Source organism: Podarcis melisellensis (assembly GCF_964234715.1).
Source record: "Podarcis melisellensis genome assembly, chromosome: 5".
In the NCBI taxonomy this organism is placed as follows: domain Eukaryota; kingdom Metazoa; phylum Chordata; class Lepidosauria; order Squamata; family Lacertidae; genus Podarcis; species Podarcis melisellensis.
The window spans coordinates 44061393-44088476 of NC_138537.1; the positions used below are offsets into that span (position 1 = coordinate 44061393).

General features: G+C 42.9%; 1 protein-coding gene across 2 annotated transcripts in view; it reads left to right on the forward strand.

Annotated features, from left to right (window-relative positions):
• Positions 1-27084, forward strand: part of SUFU (SUFU negative regulator of hedgehog signaling) — a 68744-nt gene that overhangs the window by 34488 nt on the left and 7172 nt on the right. For both annotated transcript variants that reach the window (XM_081911599.1, XM_081911600.1), the window contains exons 9-11: positions 10423-10557; positions 11382-11520; positions 24093-24161. In XM_081911599.1, coding sequence (XP_081767725.1) covers positions 10423-10557; positions 11382-11520; positions 24093-24161 — 343 coding nt within the window. The remainder of the gene's footprint in view (positions 1-10422; positions 10558-11381; positions 11521-24092; positions 24162-27084) is intronic.

Genomic DNA, 27084 nt, shown 5'->3' on the forward strand with positions numbered 1-27084 from the left:
TGCACTGAGTCCAGGTAGTTATAATCTGATAGGCTTCACCAGCCTGGTGTCCTCCAGATGTTTTTGATACTGCTTTCACCACCCCCTGACTATTGGTTGTGCTAGTTGGTGGCAGTTGTAGTTGAAAACATTTGGAAGGCACCAGGTTGGGAAAGTCTGGCCTCTGATGTACAAAGACGTACAAAAGAGTAGGGTGCTCCCAAAATGATAATTTCCAGGTACACAAAAGGAAGTTTGTTGTTGCCTGTCACAAGAAAAGAGGGGTGGTGGTTTAAAGTTGAGTTTAGATGGGCTTTACAGTAGGAGAGTATAAATTTAATTAAATAATAACTGCTGCGACTACTACTACGCCCACTACTACTTCCAAGTGCCTTTTGTCATAGTTTGTTAGAACTTTAATAGCTTACTTTCATCCCTCCCCAAAAATGTATATTTTAGAGCATCCCAAAATGGTGATGGAATATTGCTCTCAGACAACATGTGGTTTATAGCCTTGTCAGAGATGCTGTTCCAGAGTGCTCTAAATACTTGTGACCGGTTGGTATACTCATTGAAAGGGAGGTTGTTTGTGATCTCAGAACCCATAAATAAAGAGCAGTGACATGAGTCTTGAGGGTGTTTGAATAAACTCCACAGAGGTGGTGTGTACTGTTTACAAAGAAGAAGATTATGAACAAGCAAAGGAACGTGAGAAGTTGTCATAGGATAGGTTTGATGCAGCCTAAGAAGCCTTCATTGTGTGCTTTGTATTCCATACTCTCTCTCCACACTGTGTTTTGTCAAGCCCTTACTTTCTCGTTTAATCAGAACCAGGAATTATCAAAATTCCCAGCTGTTCCACAGGTTTTGCCAATAGCAAAAAGGTCTGCTGGTATCTTGCCAGTCTTTCTCAGAGATGTAGACTTTGTATGTACAGTAGTCTGGCTGATTGTCTTTGTTATCCTCTGTTGCTTTCTGGTAAGGCTAATACCTAACAGACATTTCAGGAGGGCAACATGGTATTTCTTAATCTTCTTAAAGATCATCCAGCCTACACTAGGGTCCTCCAACCAAGAGAGGCTGCAGCAGTAGAACAGGCAGTTCTTAAGTTGTGTAATTGACAGATTTTTCCATGTCAGCCAGTTTGCTGGTCTCCTGTATGTAGGATCGCACGTCATAAGTTTCTTACCTTTTATGTTGGAATTGCATTGTACTCCTCTCCTCCTCAAGAGGAATATAACTGACATGATTTGAATTGCAGATTTTCGGTGGTGTGAAATAACTAAATGAGAAGCTACTGTGCCCTACTATTTGCTTCCAGATGGTTATAGAGGAAGGGAGAACTGTGCAGATTCAGTCCTGCGTGTGGAACTGAACAGAAGAGTCTAAGAATAACAGTTAATATTTGTTTTCTTTCTTCCATGAAGTAGCCTTAGATCGCCCTCTGTTGCATAATCAAGAAACTGCAATACAGTCTATGCTGGGCTGGGCTAGAGATGGGATTGCATGAATGTTGCTTCCTTGGGCTTCAGATATTTAAGGAGACCTACCTCTGAACTGAACTATTGGCCTTTTAAGATAGTGGAAGTAAGGAAGTGATGGCATGGTGATTGTTGCCATATTCCCAGTTGCCTTACATCCAAAGGAGAATCCTTTCACATTCTTGGCTTCCAGCAACTGCTGGGAGCAAACAAGCACAGGAATCAATATCCTTTGCCATTTTACTTGATCCTATGGCACATAGTGATGGAAAATATTCTCCTGTATTCTGCATGAATCAAATGCAGCTACTTCCCAGTGTTCTGGGGGGGATTGGTGGGATGTATGTGTGCTCAGTTTGGTGGATAGCTGAAAGGACTTTCAGTTTTGTAAATGCTTTTGGATATGTTCTCAGAGCTATATGAAGAACCAGTTACTATTGATAAAGCAGGTAGTATGTGGATTAACATGAACACTAGTTATGAGTCTTCTTTCTAATTACTGTTTCAGTTTCTCTCAAAGGAAAGTTATTGAAAGGAAGTAATTTATCTAACAGAGCAATTCTAACCATGTTTACTCAGTTCTACTGAATTTGATGGGGTTCACTCCCAGCTTAGTGAGGTTATGGTGGCAGCCTAAATTACTTGCAGCAATTCTTAAACAGGCCTCTAGTATCCTCAGGTTTTGTTTTGTTTGTTTAAAGAAGGCTGGTTTTTTCTGCAAGTTTCCATGCACTTGATCAGAAGCATCTGGCACTGGCCACAGAATTTACCTTTCGGATTGGACTTTGGTTTGGCCAAGGATAGTGGCACATGGTATTAGGTCTACAAACTTTAAGCTGAAGACAAGTTCCCTACCAGAGCAATATATCTTGCATTGTGTGTGATCTTAAACTCTTCAGAGCATACTAAAGAAGGTTATTGCTACCTGTGATGTAGGTTCTTTTCTCATTAGCCTAGTAAGTGGAGGCCTATAGACAAAATTATCAAAATTATGTTTTTGTTCATAGCACTTATTGACTCAGTGTATATGCTGAAACGTATGACTAGCAAACCTGCAAAAAGTATTCTTATTGGTTACCCAGTACTCTTGCTCTCAGTTTGGAAAGGAGTTCTTAAACTATGTTATGCTAAGCCTTTCAAATAGCTTGATCCCAAGCATTTTTCACCTGCAAATAGGGCAAATTCAACCATGGCAGTGTACTGTCACGGACATGGAGACTTTTTTCAGAATCTCAGAACCAGAACAAATCTTTAGGATTAGGGTCTTGTTAAGGATGGTGGTTTGGATTGTTGAAGCCCACCCAGATGCAGCTAGAACACAGTTTAGGTAGCCATGCATTGCATATTGTGTTGGAGCAAGGGCAAGGCAGATCAATGAGTAAGATGGAGAGTTAAGATATGCAGCTTCTAAGGAAAATGAGGGGAACCGTGGGAGCACCTCAGATAAACAGTCAGGATTTGAAAAATAAAAAGCTCTCTTACTTCCAGTTATCGTAATATACATCATCATGGAAAAGGTTAGTTCTCTGCCTCTTGGCCAAATAAAATGCCCAAAATAATGGAAAAGAGAGAACTGGTATATGTAGTAAAATTGGAGTATTAGAATTGTTGTGTATGCTGAAGCTGTATTTTATTCTTTCTGGTGCATACTTTGTGATGGATGTCAGAAGAAAGGCTAGCACGGGCACACAACTGTCAGAACTGGCAACAGTCTTAAGCACGCTTTCAGCATAATGGGCTGGTATGAAATGCCCTGGCTCAGAGTAGCAAAGATCAGCCAGAATTCTTAATTGTTCTCAGTACAAGAAATCCTGCACCAGAAACCTTAACATATTTAAAGCTGCCTCTGCATCCCACTAGAAATCTAGGAGATTCAGATCAAACCCATGGTCTCAATACCTCAAAATGGGATTAGAAATAAAAGGGTTGGTGCCAGTTCTACTCTTGAGTAGGACTTAGTTGAATGCAATTCAAATTATTTTTCATGTATCTGTTAAACACCTTTTCTCAGTGAGAATGTTCTATAGATCATTTGTAGTCTGATACAACATGGAATTAGTGTGAGTGCACCATTTGTTCAGGTGAAACAGGGAAGTTGTGTGGTATGAGAATCTAAGAGCTGTTTAAATAATGGGTTAACCAAAGCAATATTCTAGGCAGTAAGGCTTTCTCAACTATGAATATGGCAAAATTGAAGTATAAATGTCTTACTCAGCTTAATAGTGCTCTAATGCTGGCTTTTTTCCAGTTCAGTTGTGAAGCAGAGGAGACTGACTTTCACAGTGCCAAGGTTGTTGCACTACATGCAAGTTAAACTCTACTAACATCTAATTATCATTTCCCTGTTTGCTGAATTGTACTATCCTAGCATATAAAATGGACATAGTGTCAGTTCAAATGTAGCATCAAACTGTGGTTTGGCATTATATTATTGAGCCTTGAATTTGTGTGGTTAGATTCCTTCTTCAGCTACCTGTGAACTCTGCTTTGCTTGCAATCTCTGGCTTTTGCAAACTAGAATTTGCCTGGTTTGGATAAAATTGCAAAATATAGTTTGCTGCAAAGTAAGAGTTTGCAAGGAGTTCTGTGTCTGTGGTAGTTTTGTGCATGTGACTTTTTTTATTTTAAACCAAGAATGGAATGGTTAAACTTTGTGTAGCAAGTAAATGTTGGAATATCTCCAGGGGCCTAAAGATTTTTACTAATTGGCATAAAGGGATGCTGACTTCAGCCAGCCATTTCTAATGTGGCAAGAGGACCAACGGTGGTTGCAGGTTTGTGCATGTGGTCATGGCGTGTTTTAACAAGGTTGTTTCTTCAGTCATTTTGCATATAGTAAAAAGATAAAGAGATGCTGCCGTACAGTGGTGCCCCGCAAGACGAATGCCTCGCAAGACGGAAAACCCGCAAGACAAAAGGGTTTTCCGTTTGCGAGTTGCTTCGCAAGACGAATTTCCCTATGGGCTTGCTTCGCAAGAAGAAAGCCCATAGGGAAATCTCCGGGGACCTCTTTTAAATGCTGGCGGTGGGGAGCAAAGCCTTTCCCCCCCCCCCGGCCTTCAGAAGAGGTCCAGGAAGGCCGGCGGGGGCCGAAAGTCTTTGCTCCCCACCACCAGCATTTTAAAAGCAGTCCTGGATAGCAGGGAAGCGCTTCCCGCTATCCCGGACGGCTTTTGAAGGCAGGCGGGGGGAGCAAAGACTTTTTAAAATGCTGGCGGGCGGCAGCGAAGGTTTCGCTGCCGCCCGCCAGCATTTTAAGATCGCCCCAGACAGCGGAGAAGTCCTCTGCTGTCCCGGGGTTTTTTAAAATGCTGGGGGTGTGAAGAAAAGCCCTTGTCCCCCCCCCAGCCTTCAGAAGAGGTCGGGGGACAGACTGTCCCCGGACCTGGTCTGAAGGCGGTTTCCATAGGAACGCATTGATTGATTTTCAATGCATTCCTATGGGAAACCGTGCTTCGCAAGACGAAAAACTCGCAAGAAGAAAAAACTTGCGGAACAAATTAATTTCGTCTTGCAAGGCACCGCTGTATGTGGTTTTGTGGCAAGTTACCAGTTTGGCCAACTGCTGCACAAGCCCAGTGCCAAAGTCTAATGTGGCTGCAGCTAACAGCACTGTTGTTCATCTCAGTTCACAAGATTTAAAAACCAATTCAGGCTGTTGGTAAGAACAGAAGATGGGGGAAGAAATAGTTGAAAGTCAGCAAAAGTCACCTTGGTAACTGCAGCATTACACTCGCTCAGAATGAAGAGACTTCAAACATGACTACAAACAGCTTTAAAGAAACAAAAAGAAATTTAATCATCTAAAGAATTAATCTGACAACTGCCCACACTTACACCTCCCACAATCCTTCAATCACTAGGGAATGAGCTTTAATCTCAGATTCCCCTCCAGTTCCATAAAATGCTAGATATGCAGTCTTCAAACTGGGGCATTTCCGGCACACTGCTCTCATTCAAATGCTCTCCCTCTCCTAACACAGCAGCCTTGGCTTTTGTCAGTTTTTTGTTTCATTTCTTTCTGGAAGCAAACCGAGGATCATGAATTATTTGTGTTGGTTGGGTGAAGCATTCAGTCTGGTGGAGATGTTTACAATATGTTTATGTGCTAGTTACTGCAAAAAAAGAAAACTTGCGCCACCTTTTACTAATGCTTTTGGGAAGGAGCAGGGAGAGGCCAAGATGGGTGGTCACAAAAATACAAGTAATTGAAACAAAAGGCATGCTTAATTGTCATTTTTAAAGCTATAATTTTTAGATAAAATAATTCAGTAATGAATTATTGGGTTCTTCCTCTCCCACACTGATTCCCCCCCCCCCATCTAGATTGCCTTCTTTTGCAAAGGCCAGGCATGGATTTTCATTCATGCTTGAAGAATGTGAAAATCTCCTGCATACTTGGTTTTCAGCTTAGTGTGTAGGTTACTGAACATCTAATGTGTGGGTGGCCCTTCCAGTACCCTCCCATTCAAAGGTTGGCAAGGCAAAGAGAAGGACCTTCACTTAGGAGAAAAATTATATGGGGAATTCTATGCTTCCGGAGTCACTCTGTAAAGAAAATCTCTTGGTTTAAGAGTTAGGACCAGCAAATTTGAATCACATATGGGTTACAGGGAGCTTATTCCAGGGACTTAATATATTGTCATGTTTTGAGAAGAAGCTCATCAGGATGTGGTCAAGCCAGGAAATGAGGCACGGTTCAGGTTAGGGGAACAGACTTCTGGAATACTGGAGCAGGCAGAGCTTTAAGGAGGAAATTGCAGCAGCAAAAGGCATGTGGAGGGTTCATGGACTTTTAAATCTGTTCTGTTCGTTTTTCTGAGAAAGAAAAGTACCGTATTTTTTCGCTCTATTAGATGCACCAGACAATTGGACGCACCTAGTTTTTAGGGGAGGAAAACAAGAAATAAGAAAGGAACGCAAAGCATCCTGAGCTAAGAGGGAACGCTCCTCCATCTTCACTCAGGAGGCTTCGCGGGGCTACCCCTGAAGCCAGGAGAGCAAGCGGGATCGGTGCGCACCGATCCCTCTTGCCCTCCTGGCTTCAGCAAAAGCAAGCCTACTGGCTTTCCTCCCACAAGAGCCGCATGCTCTGTCCCTTCTCCCATCTCCCGCAAAAGCCAGGGATAGCTGCGATCAGATACACAGCATATGCTGTTGATAGTGGTGCAGCTACACTCTTGCCAGAAAAAGATACGGGCTTCTGAAACTGCAGAGACACCTTTATGCAATAGTACGGAATATTCTATTGATCTATGACGTTCTGTGGACCCAGCTACAGCGGTTCTGGATGCATAACACTGCATTTGGACAACATGGCATTTGCATTCTGGTCACTGTTGTTTCATGTGTAGTTTGGTGCTCTGGTCAGTAGCAATCCCCTTCTCAGTAAGATGAATTAACCTGATCTTGTGATTAGGGCTTGGCGATGGAGAAGTTGGCACTGAAGTACAATTCATGTGGGCAAGTTAACACTAGAGCACAATCTACAGTAAGAACAGTTCTATCTGGGGTTTTTGTAAACAGAAGCACGGCTAAGTAAATCTAAGTGGATACAGTTATTTCCATTATGCCCTAGAACTCCTGTGGTTTAGGGTTCTCTCAGCAGTGGACCTCATACAAAAACATAATATGAGCCTAATCTCCAAAACTTGTAAATTTACTTGTAAATTGCTGTCTAGAGAAACACACAGCTGCCATTATTACTGCTTCAACACTAGAGCCAAATATATTGTCACAGTTGGAGCATCAGAGTAAAAGCATGAATTCTGCCCTTTTTTTAGCATTACGGTGAATACTTAATCTCATTTTTTATTATAACTACAGAATAAAGACAGTTTGATTCCAGTGTCCATAAGGTTTGCAACTGTTTTCTTAGCTTGCAACTTATGGATGAAAAATTTCTCCATCACCATTTACCGTATTTTTTCCGTGTATAGGACACCCCCTATTTTGAGAGACTCCACATTAAGAAAACACTCTTTAGCACTACCTGTGTATAAGACAAGCCCTAATTTTAAACCTAATTTTCTGGTTAAAAAACCCCTAGTCTTATACACGGAAAAATATGGTAATTTGTATGCCGTCTTTCCATAGTTAAAACCATGTTCAAGACAGCTTACACGTGAAAAGATTTACATAATTACAAACATATTGAAAGTAGTCAAAAACAATGAATAAAGCATATCAAAAGTACACAACCATTATTGAACAATTTCTGCATGAATAAGATGTAAATAAGATGTAAACATAAACATACAAAAAATAATATAACAGCACCAAAAAAAACCCCAACAATCCCTCCTGAACAATACCCCAACCCAAGAGTCTATTCAGCAGCCTCAGCTTTTGTAGCTGGAGTCAGTCAGGGCTCTGCCCTCCCAAGCCAGGTGGAACAGGCTAGTAAGGCAGGGAGCAAGTCTTCCACGACTCACAGCCAAAATTTGATATTTTTCTGGTGACTATATGCTTCTTTTAGGAGTTAGTGTCAGATAGATAGAATGTGTGGGTAGCAGGATAATTTTGCTAAATGTACATTATAGATCAAGAAAGCTTAATTTAGTGGTCAATTGGCTGTTCAGTTATTTTAGAACAAAATGGTAAACTGCCAAACTCATTATTCAAGAGTCTGCTCCATGCTATGGTTGGGTTTTTAAAAAACAAAAAACAAAGGCCCAGCTATACATCAGTGCGGTTCTGTATCCTATCTAGTTTGAAAGCATTTGGCGGGGAGTGAAATATATTTTCTCCAGAGGTTCCAGCTGTATCAACCTGAATGTTCTATGACCCACATGGCAACAGTTCTGAAATGGTGGGCTGGAATAAATCAGTGAGTCATGGAAGACATCCTCCTCTGCACTTCTTGCCAGGGTTCATTAAATTGGGTGGGGAATCTCTGGCCTCTCTCCCCATCCATATTTCTCACCAGCCCTGCTCTGTACCCTGATCAAGTGCTTTTGCCTCAGAGGAATGTGTCCTTGCCATTTCTATTGGTTGTCAGAGTGGAGATGTGCAGAAATCTCTGAGTTGTACATAGTTGGGATATAGCCTGTTATAAGAAAGGTAAGAGTCACATCCATTGTTCTACTTGCTTTTGGATCTGGCTGTATGCATGACTGGCATGAACACCCTGGAAGGTTGTCCACGGGAATCTGTGGCCCTTTGTTGAAAAGCATTCCCCATGCTTGCCTTAGATGAAATCACAAAGGGGTTTGTTCACATCTTTCTTCACTATTTGCATGGAGAGATTTATTCCCTTTTTTCACCCTTAGATTATAGTCATCTAAATCAGGGTAGGGAACCAGTGGCCCTTCAAATGTTGTAGGGCTCTTTTATCGGCCCCAACCAGGGTGGCCAATAACCAGGAATATTAGGAGCTAGAGTCCAGCAATATCTAGAGAACAGTAGAGACAGATGCCAAGTGGCCACCTAGTCCTCAGGAGTGTAGATACCTAATGGTGCAGAATTGGTCAATCTCCAGCTGCAGGTACTTGCCTGAGGAATAAAGTATTCACTTGAGCAAAGAGATATTTGAGAATAAGCCACTCTTCACAAGTCAGGGCTCTGAAGACTTGAGGCTTAAAGGCCTTCAGTTCTAGACAGAGTCCTGGAACAATGTGTGCACCAGCTCCTAGACTTAAATATCCCCTGATTACCAAACTGTTTGCTAGGACCTCTCGCTACCACCCAGATGTTTGGACTTGAGACTGCCTTCAGATCTTGCTTCTCCTTCTGACCTTGTGTTTGGACCTCAGACTGCCTTCAGACTGTGCTCCTGATATACACCTTCACTAATTCCCATATGTAAATCAAGCAGTACTGTAAGAACTGACCTGATCTCTTTAAAATTCCACATAACAGTGTTTGAAACTTTGCTTCTAAGGCAACCAGACTAGTTGAGTACCACTTAGGAAGTCGTTTCAAGTCTTCAGGTACCGTTGTGTGTGAATGTATATTTGAATCAATACTATGTGTTCACAGACATGGTCATTCTTCCTTTAGTGACTCCATCATCACAGATGATGTCTAGAGGCATCAGTAACTTCTCACACTGATTCTAGCTCACTATGATAATAAAATTGGCAGAAAGGTTGTTTCTACGTTGAAGAGGATAGTCACAGTGCCTTATAAGATTCCTGTAAAAATAGGCCATCCGTGATAGGATCTGGCTAGGCTGCGCAGTGAAAAATCCTCTGGAAAATATGTCTGTGGGTCTTTAACTGTGAAAAGGCAATATTATGAATATTTACAAGTGTGTTCGTTTCATCCCTCACCCCTCCTCTCTCTATTTTTTTGCCTTCTGCCTTGGGAAAGGAGAATGTCTGTCTGCAGTGGGAAGGCTTTTGTATCTGTACTGGCTTCCTGTGTGTATTGGAATGCTTTCATAGGTTTGGAGGCAATAGTGGTGGACCTAGCACATTTTACCCTACTGCACCCCCCCATGCTTACTGTTACCACTTTGGAACACATGAAGATGGATTTTTGGATGGATTTCCCCCCTAAATTGATTTTTGAATTCTGAATTTATTGTTATTCACATTTTATATTGTATTTTATGCTGTTTTTTCTTGCATCAATTAAGTGTTTTAAATATGTTGTTAGCCACCCTGAGCCCGGTTTTCTGAACCAGGAAGGGCGGGGTATAAATAAAAAAAATATATTTATTTAATTATTTATTTATTTAGAGAGCTGGAGAATAAGCTGCCTGTGAGCCAGAATTACTGGATCAAAATTGCATGTGATACACTAGAATATTAAGTTGGAGGGTAGAACATAGTGTACATTTGCTGAGGATGGTTGCATACAGCCATGCTCCTCTCTGTTGGAAAAGTGTGTTGTCCATTTTCCAGGGCACAGCTGTCTGCCTTTGCCATTAATAAAAATCTTCTTTACAAAGTGATGTAAAGCAGGGTATTGGTCTTGGGCTCTAAATTCACGCCTATGTTTTTTTTTTTTCTCTTAGGAGTCGGAAGGACAGCCTAGAAAGTGAAAGCTCGGCAACAATTATTCCTCATGAGTTGATTCGCACAAGACAGCTTGAGAGTGTGCACCTGAAATTCAACCAGGAATCAGGAGCATTGATTCCACTTTGTTTAAGGTGAGTAGTGAGCCTGGTTCGCTCAGTTGGTTAGAGCGTGGTGCTGATAACTCCAAGGTTGCAGGTTCGAACCCCGTATGGGATTGCTGCATATTCTTGCATTGCAAGGCATTGGATGAGATGCTCCTCGGTGTCGATTCCAACTCTATAATTATGTGAGCTACAGCTTTCTGTGAACTACCACCCTCTTGCTGCTGTCACCTCAAGCACACTGTTGCCATTTAACAAGGCATTTTGTCCATGTAACATTCACTTGTGAATGTACATGCTAATAATAATGCACTGGTACACAAGGCACTGCTTTTATCATAATCTAGTCCAATATACAGCCCTGTATCGATAGAATCCTAAGTAATTGTCAGCTGATTTGACTGATTTATGAAAGATTGTGTATTGCAGTTAGTGAGGAAGAGTACAATCGGGTGTGGTTATCGAAAGTGGAGTTTTGGTATGGAATTGCTTTCACTTGAGCTCCCTTATAACACACTCAGTAGTGTAGAAGCTAATTCCCTGTGGTGTGAAACCATGAGGCTGCACTATGCTCATCAGTATTGAAACTGAAACACAGGTCAAATGTAAGTCGTCGTCTTCTTTTTAACCCAGGGCTAAAATAGTCAGCAAGGGCCTTAATCATAGGTCACTGTGGTCATGTTATGTTCACCCACTTATGCCTTAGTTTTTTATTATCTGTGAATTTAGAGTAATGTGCTTACTTGCTGTGAGACTTGAGTAGTTTAGTGCTTATGATATAGCAGTGTGTTACATGGAGATGATACTGTGGATTTAGAAATCACATTTATGAGTGTTTATATTTACTCTTCCAGGGGCAGACTATTACATGGACGGCACTTTACATACAAAAGTATTACGGGAGACACAGCAATCACTTTTGTGTCAACAGGAGTTGAAGGGGCCTTTGCTACAGAGGAGCATCCGTATGCAGCACATGGGCCTTGGTTACAAGTAAGAGCCCTCTCATCTTCTTTCCATCTTGCTGCAGTCACTCCTTCCTTCTTCCCAAAAGAACATTTCTTCACTTCATTTTGCTATATTATTTTTAGGCCAAGGAGGCCTTTGCATTCTGCTGCAGTTTCTTTTGAAGTGTTTAGGAAAGAGAATTTAAAGCCAAAAAGTAATGGCAGTCTCTAATACTCTCTTCTGTGTAAACAGCAATTTTCTCTCCCAGAATCCCAGAACATTTTACAAACTCTGCACCCTCTAATTCCCTCTCTTACCACTGCAATGCAGCTACCTCTTGTAGTTACTGTTTCTGAACAGCACAATGCAGCCTAGAAGATAAGGTTACAATACTTGAACCCTTGAAAAACTCAAAAGGAAAATCAAAACTGCAGAAATGGGAATCTTGCAAAATGATCTTCGCCTGGGGCGCTCTTGTGAAGAGGCCTGGTTTTTGAGCAGAGAGGCATAGAATTCCTCTTCCCTTAACATGAAAATGTAACACACTTTTGATTTAAGAGTTTTTTTCTTAAGATATCCAGAACATGAATTCGTAGAAATGACAGCACTTCTCCCGGCCCCTTTGTACACTGGGTATGTTTCACCCTTCCTAAAATCCTGCCATCATAACTGCGTACATCCTCTAGAATGAGCTAGTGGCGGCAGGAAATAGAGGAACTATTTGAAACAACTGAGTGAAATCCATGCCTATGAAGGATGGAACTCTGCATGGCTTCTGTATCTCACAAGATACAGTTAGGTTGGGACTCTTTCTCGTCTTGAAATACTTTCAAAGGCTGTAGCTTTGTGTATATAATCTACAACTAGTTAAGAAAAGGACAGGAAGTTTAGATGTGTGGCCATTTCTGCCCCCTCACATTTTTCAAGATGCATTTCTTTCCTAAGAACCCTTCACCTCCTGTAGGTGTCACAATTGGGCTGGGTATGAACTTTTTAAAAAAATAAATTCTTAAGGCATATGAGCCTGATACACTTTTAGAACATGTTGAAGAGCTGTAGGAAGTCCCTGTCAGCTTGTTTTCTGAGAAATGGATTCGCTTTCCCAGCACACTAATGATTTAGGATAGACACTCAAAGGATCTAGTCCATTGTTCTGGGTCTTGTACTAATGCCTGTGGCCTCTGAATATTTGCTCCAGATAATGGCTTTTTAGGATTTGTCCATGTGGGAATGTATTGAAGAGCCCTGTATAGCTTCTCAGTTAGTGCTCCGGCTGTTAAGAAAGCACAGACTGAAAGTACAGACCCTTTTCAGAATAGACAAAGAATGATCTACATTTGCTGGTTGTGGGTGTGGCATTTTTGGAAATAACCTTACCCAGTTTCATGCACCTCTGGCCGTCCTTCTTGCTGCTACCTGCCCTATAATTAGACATAGCTGACAGATATAGGAAAGCTAGAATGAGTAGTTAGGGCCTAGAGCAAGCAGGTTAGTAGGTGAACCTGTAGTTGTATAATATTCTTAGTTTTCGAAATGAAATAGCAGCTTGGCACAACCCATGTTTGGAGGGATGGAAGAGCACATTTGTCCTCAGCAGAGGTTTTGTATAATCAGATAAAGAATTCCCCAATGTCGGGGACAAGCAGGAGTCCCAAGGGGTGGGCAGAGAAGGCACGGGGGTAGGAGGATGGGGCAGGGAAAGAGGCCAGCAATTTGTGGGGTTCTGTTCCACCTGTGAGGTAGGAGCTGGGGTTGGAGGAAGAGGAAGAGTCCGGGCGGGCAGGCAGCGGCAGGGGGCTCCTCTGTCCCTCCCCTGCTGTCTCCAAGGACAAGGAGGGGCTTAAAGCGATAGGAGCAGCTGGAGCTGCTGTGTAGGTGAAGTCGCCAGTTGCTTGTGTGAGGGGGCTTAAGTGAGCTGGAAGGGGCATGGTTGCTCCAACTGTCTGGGCCAGAGTACAAGTCTGAAGAAGTAGGTACCTAGCTAGCTAATTAGTAGGAGTGCTGTGTATATCCCTTGCACCTTAGGAGCTGATGTAGTTGAGTGTTTTGCCAACAAAGAACTAAACTACCAGTTGCTTATCCTTGTTGGGCCTGGGTGTACTCTGGACACCCAACCATATTTACTCCCTGTTCAATTCTGTACCTAACAGTGTCTACTCATACCCAGCCCTTTTACTGTGTTTCATTTTTGTCTAGCAAGGAAGTGGGAGATGTATGAAAGTGTAAAAAATGTGACCTCTAAACAAGTGCTTTTGACTCCTCATCAGAAGCATAAAGGTATTTGGCTCTAAATGGAAAGCATGTTTTGGATAACAATAACAAAAGAGAATGTAGTAAGATTCAGACTATAGGCCTTTGCCCGTTTACTTGGGAATAAGCTCCACAGAACAAAATGGGATTTACTCCTGAGTAGACATGCAGAGGATTATATTATGTTTCCTAATGTAAAAACCACCAGGAAATCAAGATAGCAAGGATGGATGTAAATGTGAGCATGTGGATATGAAGGTGAGCATGTGACTGAACTAAGGAAGATCCAGGTTGGACTTTTCTTGATTCTGAACTTGATGAAATGTAAATGTTCAGCTATAAATTAAATATAATGTACATCCTTATAGAAAGATCTTTAAACCTTTTAGCAGTCAGCAATCCAGCTGTGCTCTCTGAATCTTGACACAGAGGTCAACCAGTGTTTTGTATGCCTTCTTTGGAAATATGGCACTCATGTTTCCAAAGCACCTTTTCCTTCTATTACTACTACCTTACAGAAAATCAGCTGCCAAAAACCCTAAAGTCATACTTCTACAGGAACAAGGTGTGTTTACCAAGAATTGATTAGCTCCACTTTAAGTACTAATCTTGCCAAGGTGAAGGTGAATTGAGCAAGAAAAAGCAGCTCATCCCCTTGTCTGATCCAGCAGGGCTGCTCTTAGATACCCTGGCCTTAGCCTGTTTAAGGCTTTAAAAGGAAAACAAAACATAACCCTGTATTTTGCATTTAACTTGGAAGCAAACTACTCACTTCTCTGGTAAAAGCAAACAAACAAAACCTTGGAAGCAAACTGAAATCCAGTCTAGATGTTTTAACTCTGAAATAATAAAATCCCTGGCAGTCAGTATCTGTTAATAGGCACACACTCTGTCTCAGTGAACATTGTTGAAAGACAGCCACACGTCCAATGGATTACAGCAGTGGTGAGACACCTCTGGAGGCAATTTTCCCCAATCCATGTCCACGTTCCCCACACTTGATGTCACATGTCAGGTGTAAGGCAGGTAAAAAGACACAGCTGCATTGGTAGGGGGCTTTTATTTGGTGCCTTTTATTTGGTGTCAAATCCGCTTCTGGGATTGGTTCTACACAGGATCTCATGAGTGCAACCAGTCCCTGCTGGAAGTGGGGCTTGCAGCTGTCACTGATGAGCTGACTTGCAGTGACTACAGACCCCATTTTGTTTGACTTCATGGTTTGATTTCAACGGTTGGCCCCACTTTGCTTACATGTGAGGTGACTGAACACCAAAATAAGGCTTCTGTCATGTTTGGATTTAGCTTCCACACCAAAAGTTTGGACCCCCCCCAAAAAAACTACCATTGCTAGTACTTGATGCATGTACTATCCATTTTTCATACAGAGAGCATTCATTAGTCACAAAGTGAGCCTTCTGCCCTCAGTACAGCTCATAGTTCTTCCTCAATGTCTTTTTTAATACTCTCTTGCAGTTGCATACCTTTTTCTCCACCTTTTAAAGCTCAGAACTTGCTGAGCTCCCTAACACCAACTTGCAACACACAATTCCAGATTGTTTAGGAATCTTTATGCTCCCCCAAATAGTATTGGGGGGAGGAGTGCAACTTAATATTATTTAGATTTTATAATAATCTCATAGCAAATTAAGTTTTTTTGGCCACAAAATATGAGGTTTTTTAGCATTACATATTAAAGCCCATGGGGGACGCAGGTGGCGCTGTGGGTTAAAGCCTCAGCGCCTAGGACTTGCCGATCGAAAGGTTGGCGGTTCGAATCCCTGCGGCGGGGTGCGCTCCCGCTGCTCGGCCCCAGCGCCTGCCAACCTAGCAGTTCGAAAGCACCTCCGGGTGCAAGTAGATAAATAGGGACCGCTTACCAGCGGGAAGGTAAACGGCGTTTCCGTGTGCGGCTCTGGCTCGCCAGAGCAGCGATGTCACGCTGGCCACGTGACCCGGAAGTGTCTCCGGACAGCGCTGGCCCCTGGCCTCTTGAGTGAGATGGGCGCACAACCCCAGAGTCTGTCAAGACTGGCCCGTACGGGCAGGGGTACCTTTACCTTTACCTTTATTAAAGCCCATGAAGAAAACTTTTCTACAAGTTTTTTATACCTGCTAATCAGTTACACAAAGCTGAAACTTCAGGATTCCTTGTGTCAGCCTAGCTTAATTCCCTAACACCTTCCACTGTCTCCGGTATTGTTCAATGAGAAAATCACTTTGAGCCACAAAGATGCTAAGCAAGCAAGAAGTCTCATTTGTTAGCACTAAGCTTCTGTTTGTATGTTAGTTACTGTGGCAGTGTCTCTGATGTGTAACACTCATACTAATGCTGTACATGATCAAAGGCTTCCAGCAACGGTTTCACCTCCTCTGGAATAATGGCTGCCAAAAGCATCAGCACCTCTTTCTGAAGATATTGCTAAGGCAAACCTCTTCCTGGGGGCAGAGTGAATGCTTCAGGTGAGCATTAAAACAGCCATGCTGGGTCAAACAAATAGCCTATCCAGTGTTGTGTAATGGGCTTTCTGTCATAGAAACCACATACAAAAATTTTAATAGCATTGGAGCTATTAAAACAGCATTTTCCATTTCTTCCTGTTTTCTTCCAGCACCTGTCAGTCCATGGTGTTAGGAATAGTCAAAGCATTAAAAAGCTAAGACAGAACTTGCATTAAGACAGTCCCTTTCCTGAAATAATAGAATGGCTGCTTCATTCTTTATGTAGTAGAACACATGCATTTGCCAGTGCCTTTGCTTTATTAAAGGACCACCCCTCTCTTGGCTCCATTGTGTCTTTATCTGCTTAACAGGCATTTGCAAATGCATCGTTGTTGCTTGCCCACTCTGAATTTGTATGTTTACATCTAACAATATACTGTAATGCAGTGTTTCCCAACCTTTTTTGGGCAAAGGCACACTTGTTTGATGAAAAAAATATCGAGGCACACCACCATTACAGCCCCGTGACGTCAGCGCGCAGCGTCACGCCGGGAGGGACGCACGAAAGTGTAACTTTCAATTTTTTTCCCTCCCCCTTGCCGGGGAACCTCCAAGCTTTGGGGGGTGGGGGGGAGGAGGCAGCAAAGCGAGGGACTGAGGGACCCTAACCCTAACCCTAACCCTCACCGATCACCCGGGAAAGCATGCGAACGAGGAGCCCCCGTGTCCTGCTCCCGGCAGCGGACGGCACAAAGCGAGGAGGCCTGGACAAGGCAGCACGCTCCCCGCTCTCGCTGCATCGGGGCTTTTCTCCTCCAGGCCGCTTTCGAAGTCCCCTTCTCCGCTCCCAAGAGCCGGAGCCGCTGCTTCCAGGCCCTGTCCGAGCCCCGACTTGTGGCCTCACTTCGAGGAGCGCCTGTTGCTGGGGACGGGGCTGCATCCCCCTCAGCCGCCGCCTCGCTTCCTTCCAGGAGACCCGACGGCTCCCCCTCTCCCGCTCGCCCTCCTGCGCCCGCAGCAGACCGAGACCTCCCCGCCCCCGCCCGGCTCGGCCCTACCTGGGCGCCTCCAAGCCCGGCCGGCTCCGCGTCGCGCTCCACGCCGGGCAGCTGCAGCAGGGGCTGCGCGGGGGTCCCTCCGTCGCTCGCGAGTCCCTCCGAGAGCCCGCGGGACTGACTCCGGAGTCGCGAGGCGGCGCGTCGCCCAGGGAAGGGGCGGCTTCCCACAAGCACGACGACCGAAAAGAGCCCAGCAGAGCGCGCGCCCCGGAGGACTTGGGGGGGTCTGTAGGGCATCAGTGGCCCCCAGAATTCTGCCCGCCCCTCGCTCCATTTGATCCAGATTTACCCTCTGGGGAGAGCGAGCCCCGGCCCAGCAGGGGGCGCCCTCGCTCCGTCCTCCGGGAAGCAAACACCCTCGCCCACCTCCCTCCGGGCAACATCTCGCGGCACACCAGGCAACATCTCGCGGCACACTAGTGTGCCGCGGAACACCGGTTGGGAAACACTGCTGTAATGTGAAAGGTAAGAAAAATGGCGAACATCATTATTTTGAAACTGGCACAAATGTTCATTTTGCTGTAAATACTGAGCCTGGCCTCACCTTCATCTAGGTGAAAACTCATTTGAAAAGCAGTCCTGTAATTTACAGTCTCTTTAACATGTCTAGCCATCTTTTGTAACATGGTTTTGCTTTTGGATGTTACTATGCTGCTGGTGAGAAAAGTTCTACAGCTCAGGGCCAGACTAGATACAACAGTAGGCAGCTGGTTTTTCAAACAGTATTTTAATAGTCACAGCCATGCCTCCCCCCATTGAAAGTACAGTGTAAGAGGAAAGGGATAATGCCTCTCCCTGGGGCTGTCATTTGTCTTGGGCAGAAATTAATACCTTTATAATATCTGCATGTTTTGACCCACAGAAAGAATGGTGTGGAGAGAGTGGTTAAAACACACTCCCGTTCTATGATTCTGGTTGGATCTCCCCTGCCACCCCCTCCCAGCTATTATTAAGGTATTAAAAATAGCAACACTATCTGCCTTCAGACGTAAGAAATGTGGGTAAGGAAACAGGGGCTGTTAGGGATGAGTATTCTAGCTCTGGCCTTCATCAGTTTTTATCGTGTTCCACTTTGTAAAAGGTGACTGTGTCTAGTGGGGGAGCCTTTAATATCTATGGAGGCTTCCAGCACATTTTGGAACCATACTTTCCCCTATAAGGAGCTCCCGCAAATACAAAAATTCTCCTCCTTGACACAGTCACTTCCTACAATTTAGACAATGATAAAAATCTAATAACCAAAGAAGACTGCTGCCATGCCTGATTATCCCTACAGGTATGAGCAGTGTAAAAAATGTCTCCTCTTGATGTTGTTGTGTGTTACCTGTTTCCAAATAAAATTTAACTTCCCATTTGTTGCAGAGCATAGGCATGTCAACAGGTGTAAGCCGTAATGGGTGTATGAAACAGCCATGCCATAGGCATAGGCAGGATTTATGTTGGGGGAGGGGGGAGAGGCAGGACACCCACCTGTCATCATCCTCTGTCTGGCTCTGTCTGGCAGATTTGGAATGAAATGTCTCAACAACTGTTTTAAATTACTTTCTTTTGCTCGGAAAAATCTGTCAAAAATATTTCTACAGTTTCTACTTTTAGTTAAGTATTTTTATTTATTTACTTGATGGGGGGAGGCAGCTTCCCCCTCCCGGCTATGCCCATGAGCCATGTTAAGAGGCAGTATGCCAGTGAATACAACAATATTCTTGGGAGCAACAGTGTTGGAGGGCTCTTGCCTTTATGTTGTGTTTGCCATCTTCCCAGGAGCTGGCCACTGTGAGAAACGGGTGCTGCCTTTTAGGTAGTGGTAACAACTAATTCTGCGCTTGGTGTTGTCTAAGTGTAGCTGCATATGTGATCGTTGGGAAGAAATACACAAGAAATTGCAGCAGCCACTGCTCATACCGCATTCAAAATTTGCTTTCAAAAGTGCATGGCATTTGGCTTGTCAAGCAAGTATGCAGGACAGCACTTGAACCAGGCCTGGCATGGGAAGTGAGAAGCTCCACATTGAAGTCACTATTAAGGCTTAGGTCTCCCATTTTGTTGATCACCCTTGCTGTCAAGTTATTCTCAAGCTTTGGCTATATAACAGTAATAATAGCAACAGTTGTAACAAATATTTTATTTATTTAACCCTTTGTCATGTAGGGTCCCAAGGTGGTATGCAACAGCATAGGGAAACAAGTCACAAACGTGGCAAAACAGGTGAAAACCATAGCATCAGGTGAAAAAAGCAAACATAAGTTGTAACCAGCCAGACTCAAAGCCAGTCCTTGGAATGTCCTACTATTCAGCCATTTTTGCCTCCTGTTAGCTACTTTTCTTTAATATTTAACAGAAGGCTAATCCCTAACAGACCTTGACTTGGGTTCTTATTTTTAGAGCAGGGAGCTTGATGTACCTTTTTGAAAGGTCCATGTCTTTGATGTGCATTGAATCACTCTTAGGTTTCATGTAGGTTTCATGCCCAAAAAATTCTGTTACGTTGATAAAGAAGGATTTCTCTTCATAAAAATCCTTATCCAAGCATTTCATAAGAAAATAAGGGTCTCTGACATGCAGTTTTTGAGATTACCTTTGAAGAGTTATTTCTTGTTCAATAAAATAATGACAATTTTTTTCTTTAAAGTTCCCCAAGTCTGAGTGGCATGTTGGGAATACCAATATATGCTAAAGGTTTGTGGAACAATACAGGTTGAGTCTTTTGTGTCATTTCCTCAAGTCTCCCTTGAGTAGTGTAGCTTTACAGGGAAAGTGTGATGATTGTGACAAGCACATTCCAACACTATTACCAACACCCACCACAAACTGCTTTACTTGTTGCTTGAACAAACTTAGAGAGCTGACTTAATATATTGTACAATTGCTCTGTTCTAGTAAGGCTACCCAGAGGCGAGCATTTAGCAGTTTTATCACTTTCTCAAGATTTGTGTACATACATAGCACTGTGCAAATCATCCCCTAGGTTTGTTGAAGCAAAACAAGGCAATAGTGCCTTACCCTCTGGTAGGTGTTGAGAGGCACTATTAAGCCATGTTTAGCCTCTCTAGGGACCAGCATAGGGTTGATTCTACGGTCTAAGCTTGAATGACTCTGCCGCACCATCCCATTTTTAGCAAGAGAAGAAACAGTCAGCTCTCAAGTTTGCAAGCTCTTGCCCCATTAAATTCCTGGCTGCTATTCATATAAGAAGGTCCATTAGCAGTATGAAGATGCAGGCCTCCCTCCCTCCCCTCCACTGTTGGAGGGAAGGAGGCACTGTTCTTGGCAATGTCTGTCCAGAATTGGGTAGGTACATTGCAGAGAATTGGAAACAAAGGGTCCCATGGCATCAGTGTTCTATTAGCATAAGTGTTCGTGGGCTGGAGTCCACTTCATCAGATACATGTAGTATTATACACAGTTGGCAGTATGGGTATAGAGAAGGGGGGGGGAGAGAGAGAGAGAGAGAGAGAGAGAGAGAGAGAGAGAGAGAGAGAGAGAGAGAGAGAGAGAGAGAGAGAAGGGGGCCAAATGGCCGTGAACAGCAACAAGTACATAAAATTGTCACAACTATAAACCTGAAGAGAAGGGGAAAAACATTCACAAAAGCAGCAATTGGTGATAATATAATTATCCTAAGTTTTGCAATTGTTAGTTAACATTTGTACTGAACAGGAAACTATTGTCTGTATTCAAGCCTGAACAGACTTGGACTTCTTGGTTCTAATTCAACAATTTCACGCTGGAGTCTCCTTATAAAATAATGTCAGAGAATGCAATTTTTCAGGTTAGTAACAGGGCTCTGGGATGTTGAAATGTACTCTTACTGGTTTCTGAATGCTGCCATTTCTAGTGTCTGATTTGCAAACGTTTCGTCTTTTGAATAGAGACTGACCTTTATGTAGAAGGACATTGCTGGCAGGTGACAATATATTACAAAGGAATATGAGCAGGTGCACGAGTCCTTAACGTTCGGTCTTACAATAGTGCATCAACTTTGTCCTAAAAAACACTCAGGCATCTAGGGTTGCAGTAGGGTCTGTGTCCATGTACAGCTACTTAAAAAGATCTCAGCAAATATCAGACCCTGGGCAGGAGAGGCACTCCTTCTGGTAGTCAGAGCCCCAACTATTCCTGGCTTTCTATGTTAACCAGAACCTTAAATTTGAGAGTAGCTATCTTTAAGCAAGGATAAGTCAACTCAAGACCTGTGAGAAAACAGTATCATTGTTCAGGATGGCCTGTAGATCCTTGACATTATGCAGACATGGTTTACTTGTGAGCTGTACATGACAGATAGTGTTCTGTCAATTTTTTCCCCTTATGGGACTCTCCTGTAGTAGATTATTTCTGGATACAAGTATAACCTTGATGGTCCTGCTTTTTCACTTCATTGGGTGGGTGTTAATAGTTTAAGAAATGCCTGATGTAAATCCTTAAGGTGTGAGTCCCTGTCCAACAAGTTGGAACAGATGCAGTTCTCTTAATAAGACTTGACTATGGACAGTGGATCTTGTGGTGTCTTTGTGGTGAAAGTTAGAATAAAAATGTGCAGTGGGTTTCTGGTATAAGGTGATGCTTGTATTTTTATTGCATAGATGCACACTGGTGTCCAGAAAGTGAACTGGCTGCTTGAACTGGTCCAGGTCCAGGTCCATGTTCAGACCATCAACCTAATTTAATAAACCTTAGTTTGTGTGATTCCATTTAGTGGCTTAAACAATCATTCGGAAGGACAAAAAATACTTCCTCAGGTTTTAGATGGTGTGAATATGTCACAGCAAGAATGGTCTAAGGTGGCAACTTTTATAAGTGAAATAATTAGCAGGATTCCAACAACAAACTGCTTGTTCCCACAAAACGCTTTTCCTCCATAGAAGCTGCAGCAGCATTGTCTCTCCCTACCCAAAAAAATGCTGTTTTGCTGTGGCACTTCAGCCACCTACCACATTTCTGTCATGTCCGTGGTCATCATGTCAACATTGTAGGCTGAGGAAGTCGTGTACAGAGGGACAGGTCGGTGGATTCCAGCATAGTTGAAGAAGTCAGACAATGTGTGTTGAAAATATAGCCTTTGGGGTACCTGGATCAAGGGAGAAGGATGGCAAAACCTAGCTTTGTTTCTCCTCTCCCCTTCGCTTGACTTGGGGTGAGAGAAATAAAGCTATATTTTGCTATATTTTGAATTCCTGTGTTTGCACAGTATTCTCATTGTTCCCTCTTGCCTAGTGTAATTCAGTGCTGCAAGATGTAGTGAGGGCCACAGGCTTAGATGACTTTAAAATGAGAGTGGCACAGTTATAGAGGATGGGTGTATCACTGCATAATGTGATAGCCAAACAGAGCCTCCCAATCTCAGAGATTGTCTTTCTCTGAACATCCCTAGCTGAGGTGCAAACAGCAGAGGAGGGCTGTTTTCATACCCTGCTATGGTCTTTCCCAAAGCATATTTCTAGTTATTGCTGTCCAGATATGTCCACTGTTTGCCCGAGCCTAGAAAACCTAGCATTGGTTGCTAAAGGCGGAGCACACTTGTAAGGTAGAGGGGGGTGTTGTATGTTTTACAGACAGTCTCCATACAAAGGCAGAACCATGTCCTAGCTTGAGAAACCAGTTACAGCAGGCTAGTGAGGCAGGAACTGTTTGCACAATGCCACCAGGTCTATTGAAGTGTTGTGGCATTTCAAAAGCCTCATAGTGAGTACCATTTGATAGCCTAGGGACTGTTTGCTGCTCTAGGGACTGTTTACCATGTTAGTTGTAGCTGAAAGTTTCCCTGGGAGGAAAAGATCCTCTTGGATGAGAGTTTTGAATGTGTGTAGAACAACAGAGATAGTTATCTCAGATTTTCCTATCATTTTCTTACAGGGAATCCCCCCCCCCATAGGGGAATAAATGGCTACTGTCTGCCATCAGTCTCTTCATAGTGTCCTGTTGTTCAGAGCTCTTAAATATTCTCAAAAGGTGGTGCTCAGTTCAAGTTGAACATTTTTCAAAGAACAGGGCCTATTTGTTCAATTTCAACTTCTAAGCTTCTAAATCCCAGAAGAAATTAAATGAGGTGCCTAGAGCTATGACAGCCTGTGATGTTGATTTGCTGCAGATGTCACCTTTAATATCATGCACATCAAATGCATGCGATTTCTAGTGCAATGTGGTGCCGCCACTGCAGGAACAGTGCTGAATTTAAGGAATGCTGTGAAAAAGATATTATTGATAATAGCTAACTGTACAGTCTCCTTAAAAGCCATGCAGTAGGAACTCTAGAGGATGAAGACATGGGTAGGAGATAAGGGTTTTTGCTGCTATGCCTAAATGCCCTTGTGTATCTGGTTTATCTGACCCTTGCAGGAGAAACATGATTTGAGCTAGGGCAGGTATATCTTTTGTCTATTAGCGCTGGATTACATCTCGGTATTTCAGGCATGGTTTAACAAAGAAGTTCTTTGAAGGTTAGATTATTTGACCCATTTGGTAGGAAATGTGTTTGCAGGCTAATAGTAGCTTGCTCCTCTTCCTCCTATCAGTTCATTGAAGCCTAAGGCTAGCTCATGGTGTTTCAGACAAAAAGCACCTCCTTTCTCCTATTGCCTGTCTTTTCAGATAATGTGATCTCTCTTCACAATTCTTAGCTTTTCTTCTTCTCTGAATCAAAGCTTTCAGTTTTTGACACAGGGAGAGAATTGATGATACAACTAGATTCCCTAATAATTGCAGCATTTTGTAGGTACTAGGGGAGGAAACAAACCAACCTCCAAGGGCTTTGTGAATTTCTGTATGAACAACAGTACAGTTTCTTCTCTGTGCACTAAGAAAGAGTCTGTTGCTTGGCAATTAGGTGAAGCTTGGAGCGTAAAAGAATAAAACTACTGTTTCTCCCTTTTGCAGATCCTGCTGACTGAAGAGTTTGTGGAAAGAATGCTGGAAGACCTAGAAGATCTGAATTCTTCAGAGGAAGTAAGTTTCTTAACTCTAATATCCAAAGGGACTCTTTCTGTATTCAGGGGGTTGATTTGCTTGATTGATGGTTTGATGGCCTGGTTTCTTGGCTATAAATCCAGGGCTCATGTTTTCTTTGCTGTTATCACCCAGTCCTTGAAAGTCCTTCATGTGGCCACCCCAAGATTATGTGGTCGGAGCACTGGGGATGGTAAAGATTGAATGTTCTATTTTAGGACATCTATGCTAGCCACTCCCCTGGCAGTTGTTGATGTCTTGGCAAAATTCCGACGGAATTCCTATCCCTTATAGTCTACTGAATGTAGACATAGACTTTGACTGTCCATAATGACACCTTCTGTAGTTTTTTACTGCTTACTTGACAGCCTTGCATTGTGGTAAGAGCATTTATATGACTCCTGTGGGGCTGCTAATGGTTTTTCATGTGCATATCATAAGGTAATCCTCCCTAAAATTCATTCTTTGCCATGAAAAGCAAATAATCCTAATTCTCACAGTACCTGTTGACTCCAGTCAAGGTTGGTCTGCTTGTAGAACAGCCTTTCCTACTTCTACTGCCAAAACTGCCCTGTTGTTTAATTCTTACTGCTGAAGTTTTGTAGTCCCAGAATTAGAAGGCTGTGTTGTAATGAAAGTTACAGTAGTAGTTTATTTTTAAATTGACAAAGGATAAGGGGAGGGTGGCAGAAATTTACAGTCAAAGGAGATAACACAACCAACTTGGAACATGCACACCTGGTTTTCTGTAATGGAGTCTGTCTTGGGGCCTCTCCTGGCCAAAACTGAAACTTCCTTTTAAGGTGCAAGCTACTATAGAAAAGTTATTTTTAGGCATGCTTCATATTTATTTTTAGGGGTGCTTCATAACAGTCTTCAGGGTTGGCAGTGGGGAACCCTCTCCATTCCCCAAAGTCTTAGGTCAGTGAGAAGTTTGGTTCATCATATGAGGAGCTGGCAACTGCCTCTTGGTCAGGGCCAGAAAGACAGCTGCCTCAGGGACTGCACAGTTACCTAGAATCTTAAAACCACGCAGGAAGGCTTGGCACACTTCTTACATGGATTAAAAATGGATTCGAGAGACATTTTGAGGAACAATCAACATCAAAAATGGGGGGTGGGGGTTTTTTTTTTACAGCAACAAAAACTAGAATGAAGTTAAAAGACTGTTTCATCTTGCATCTAGTACTTAACCCAGTAAATGTGAATGAAGTTGTCTTTCATTATTACGCCAAGTTTACTGCCTCCCTAATTTTTATTTATCTCAAGATCATCCAAGTTTTTAGTGAATAAATGATAGTTCTAAATTACTTTTTAAACACTTTTTCATGTGAAGAAATTATTGGAGGAGTTTTAAAATAAGTTTACCACTGAATGATCTTCCCTCAGTGAAGGAGAGCCCTAATGTGAGCTTTCTCTTGATTTTCTGTAAGCATGATCTACTGGTTCTCTCTGTTGACAGTAGGTTTCTGATATGCCCAGGATACCTGTTTTGTTTAGCTGCCAAGCTCTTAAACTCTCCCATCATGGTTAAGAGATTTATTTAATGTTAACATATGAACACCTATACATTCTAACACTCTTCAAATGACATTTTCTAGTTCAATTTCTTCAGTCACTCTTTGGGTTTTTGCTAGCTACCATTTTTCTCTGTACACTCATTTTAGAGTTGTACTCTGTCCTCCACTTTACCTGAAAAACATTTACATCATCATCCTTAAGTGTTAAATCATCCCGAACTTGATGATACTCAACTCCTGTTTGTTCACCCTGAGAAGTTAAGTCTAAAAGCTGCTCTGTGACTTCTTTCATGTTCAGCACCAGCAGTTTGGTTACTTCAGTTGAAGTGGAGGGTAACTCTTTTGTACAGGCTCAGCTTGTCCCAGAAGAGACCCTAATGTCTAGCAAATGACTGCTCTAAAATGCTTTGCTCAATAGTGTGATACAAATTTCCTTAATCTATACTCTTCCTCTTCATACCACTATCACATCCAAGAACTAGGGCCCTGCAGTTCCATCAGTCTAGCTGGTTCTGTATGTGGAAGAGAGAGCATTTCTGAAAATACTACCTTGGAGGGCTTTGACTCAATGTTCTACTCAGCTATTTTTCTAGAAAAAGAGGTGCCAGAACTCAGCATGAACACCTCCCTCGTTCTCTTCGAATGGCAATGGCGCCCACCTGAGAGCTGCTGGAACTGAGTTCTGGCAGAAAAAAAGCCCATGCAACTTAACCACTCCCCAGCCAGTGTGCACAATGGTCATTGACTCCTCCATCTAACAGTCCATCCAGCAAGTCTATCCAGTCTACAGTCTTCCCACCAGGCAGACACCACCCCCAACTTTGTGATTGCCTCTTACTAGACCCTTCCCCAAGCAATTCCTGTAAGTTATTAAGCACCCAAGAAATAGGACAGTTCTATTGAATTCCCCCCTCCCAATTCCTTAGCTAAGACCCTCATTCTCCATAATAGCAAATGAACTGTTGGCATGGAGTAAGGCTCCTCTATGTGTCCCTGAATTCTGCCCCTCTATTTTTCAAAGTCAGCCTCAGGGGAATGAATTTGTTCCCAAATAACCAGGAGCTCATAAGTCCCTATATTTCTGCTAGTTTTCTAGTTTTGCTACTGTTTTTGTTACGTTCATGTGGGATTGATGTTAACCTTGAGAGGCATATTGGGACTTCACTTCCCCACGACCCTTGCATGATCCTTTATTTGCCAGTCTCGCCAGCTTCTTCCTCAACTACCTTATTGTGGGGTTTCACTTGTGTTTGCTGTATATCAAACCTGTTCTAAAACTGTTTTATCGCTGTATTTTCAATGTATTGAACGCCATGCGTGCTGCTGTACCCTGTATGCATGATACGCTGGGCTAGAAAACCTCTGAATTCACTGACTCGGTCCTTCTTAAGCAGGTGCAAAAA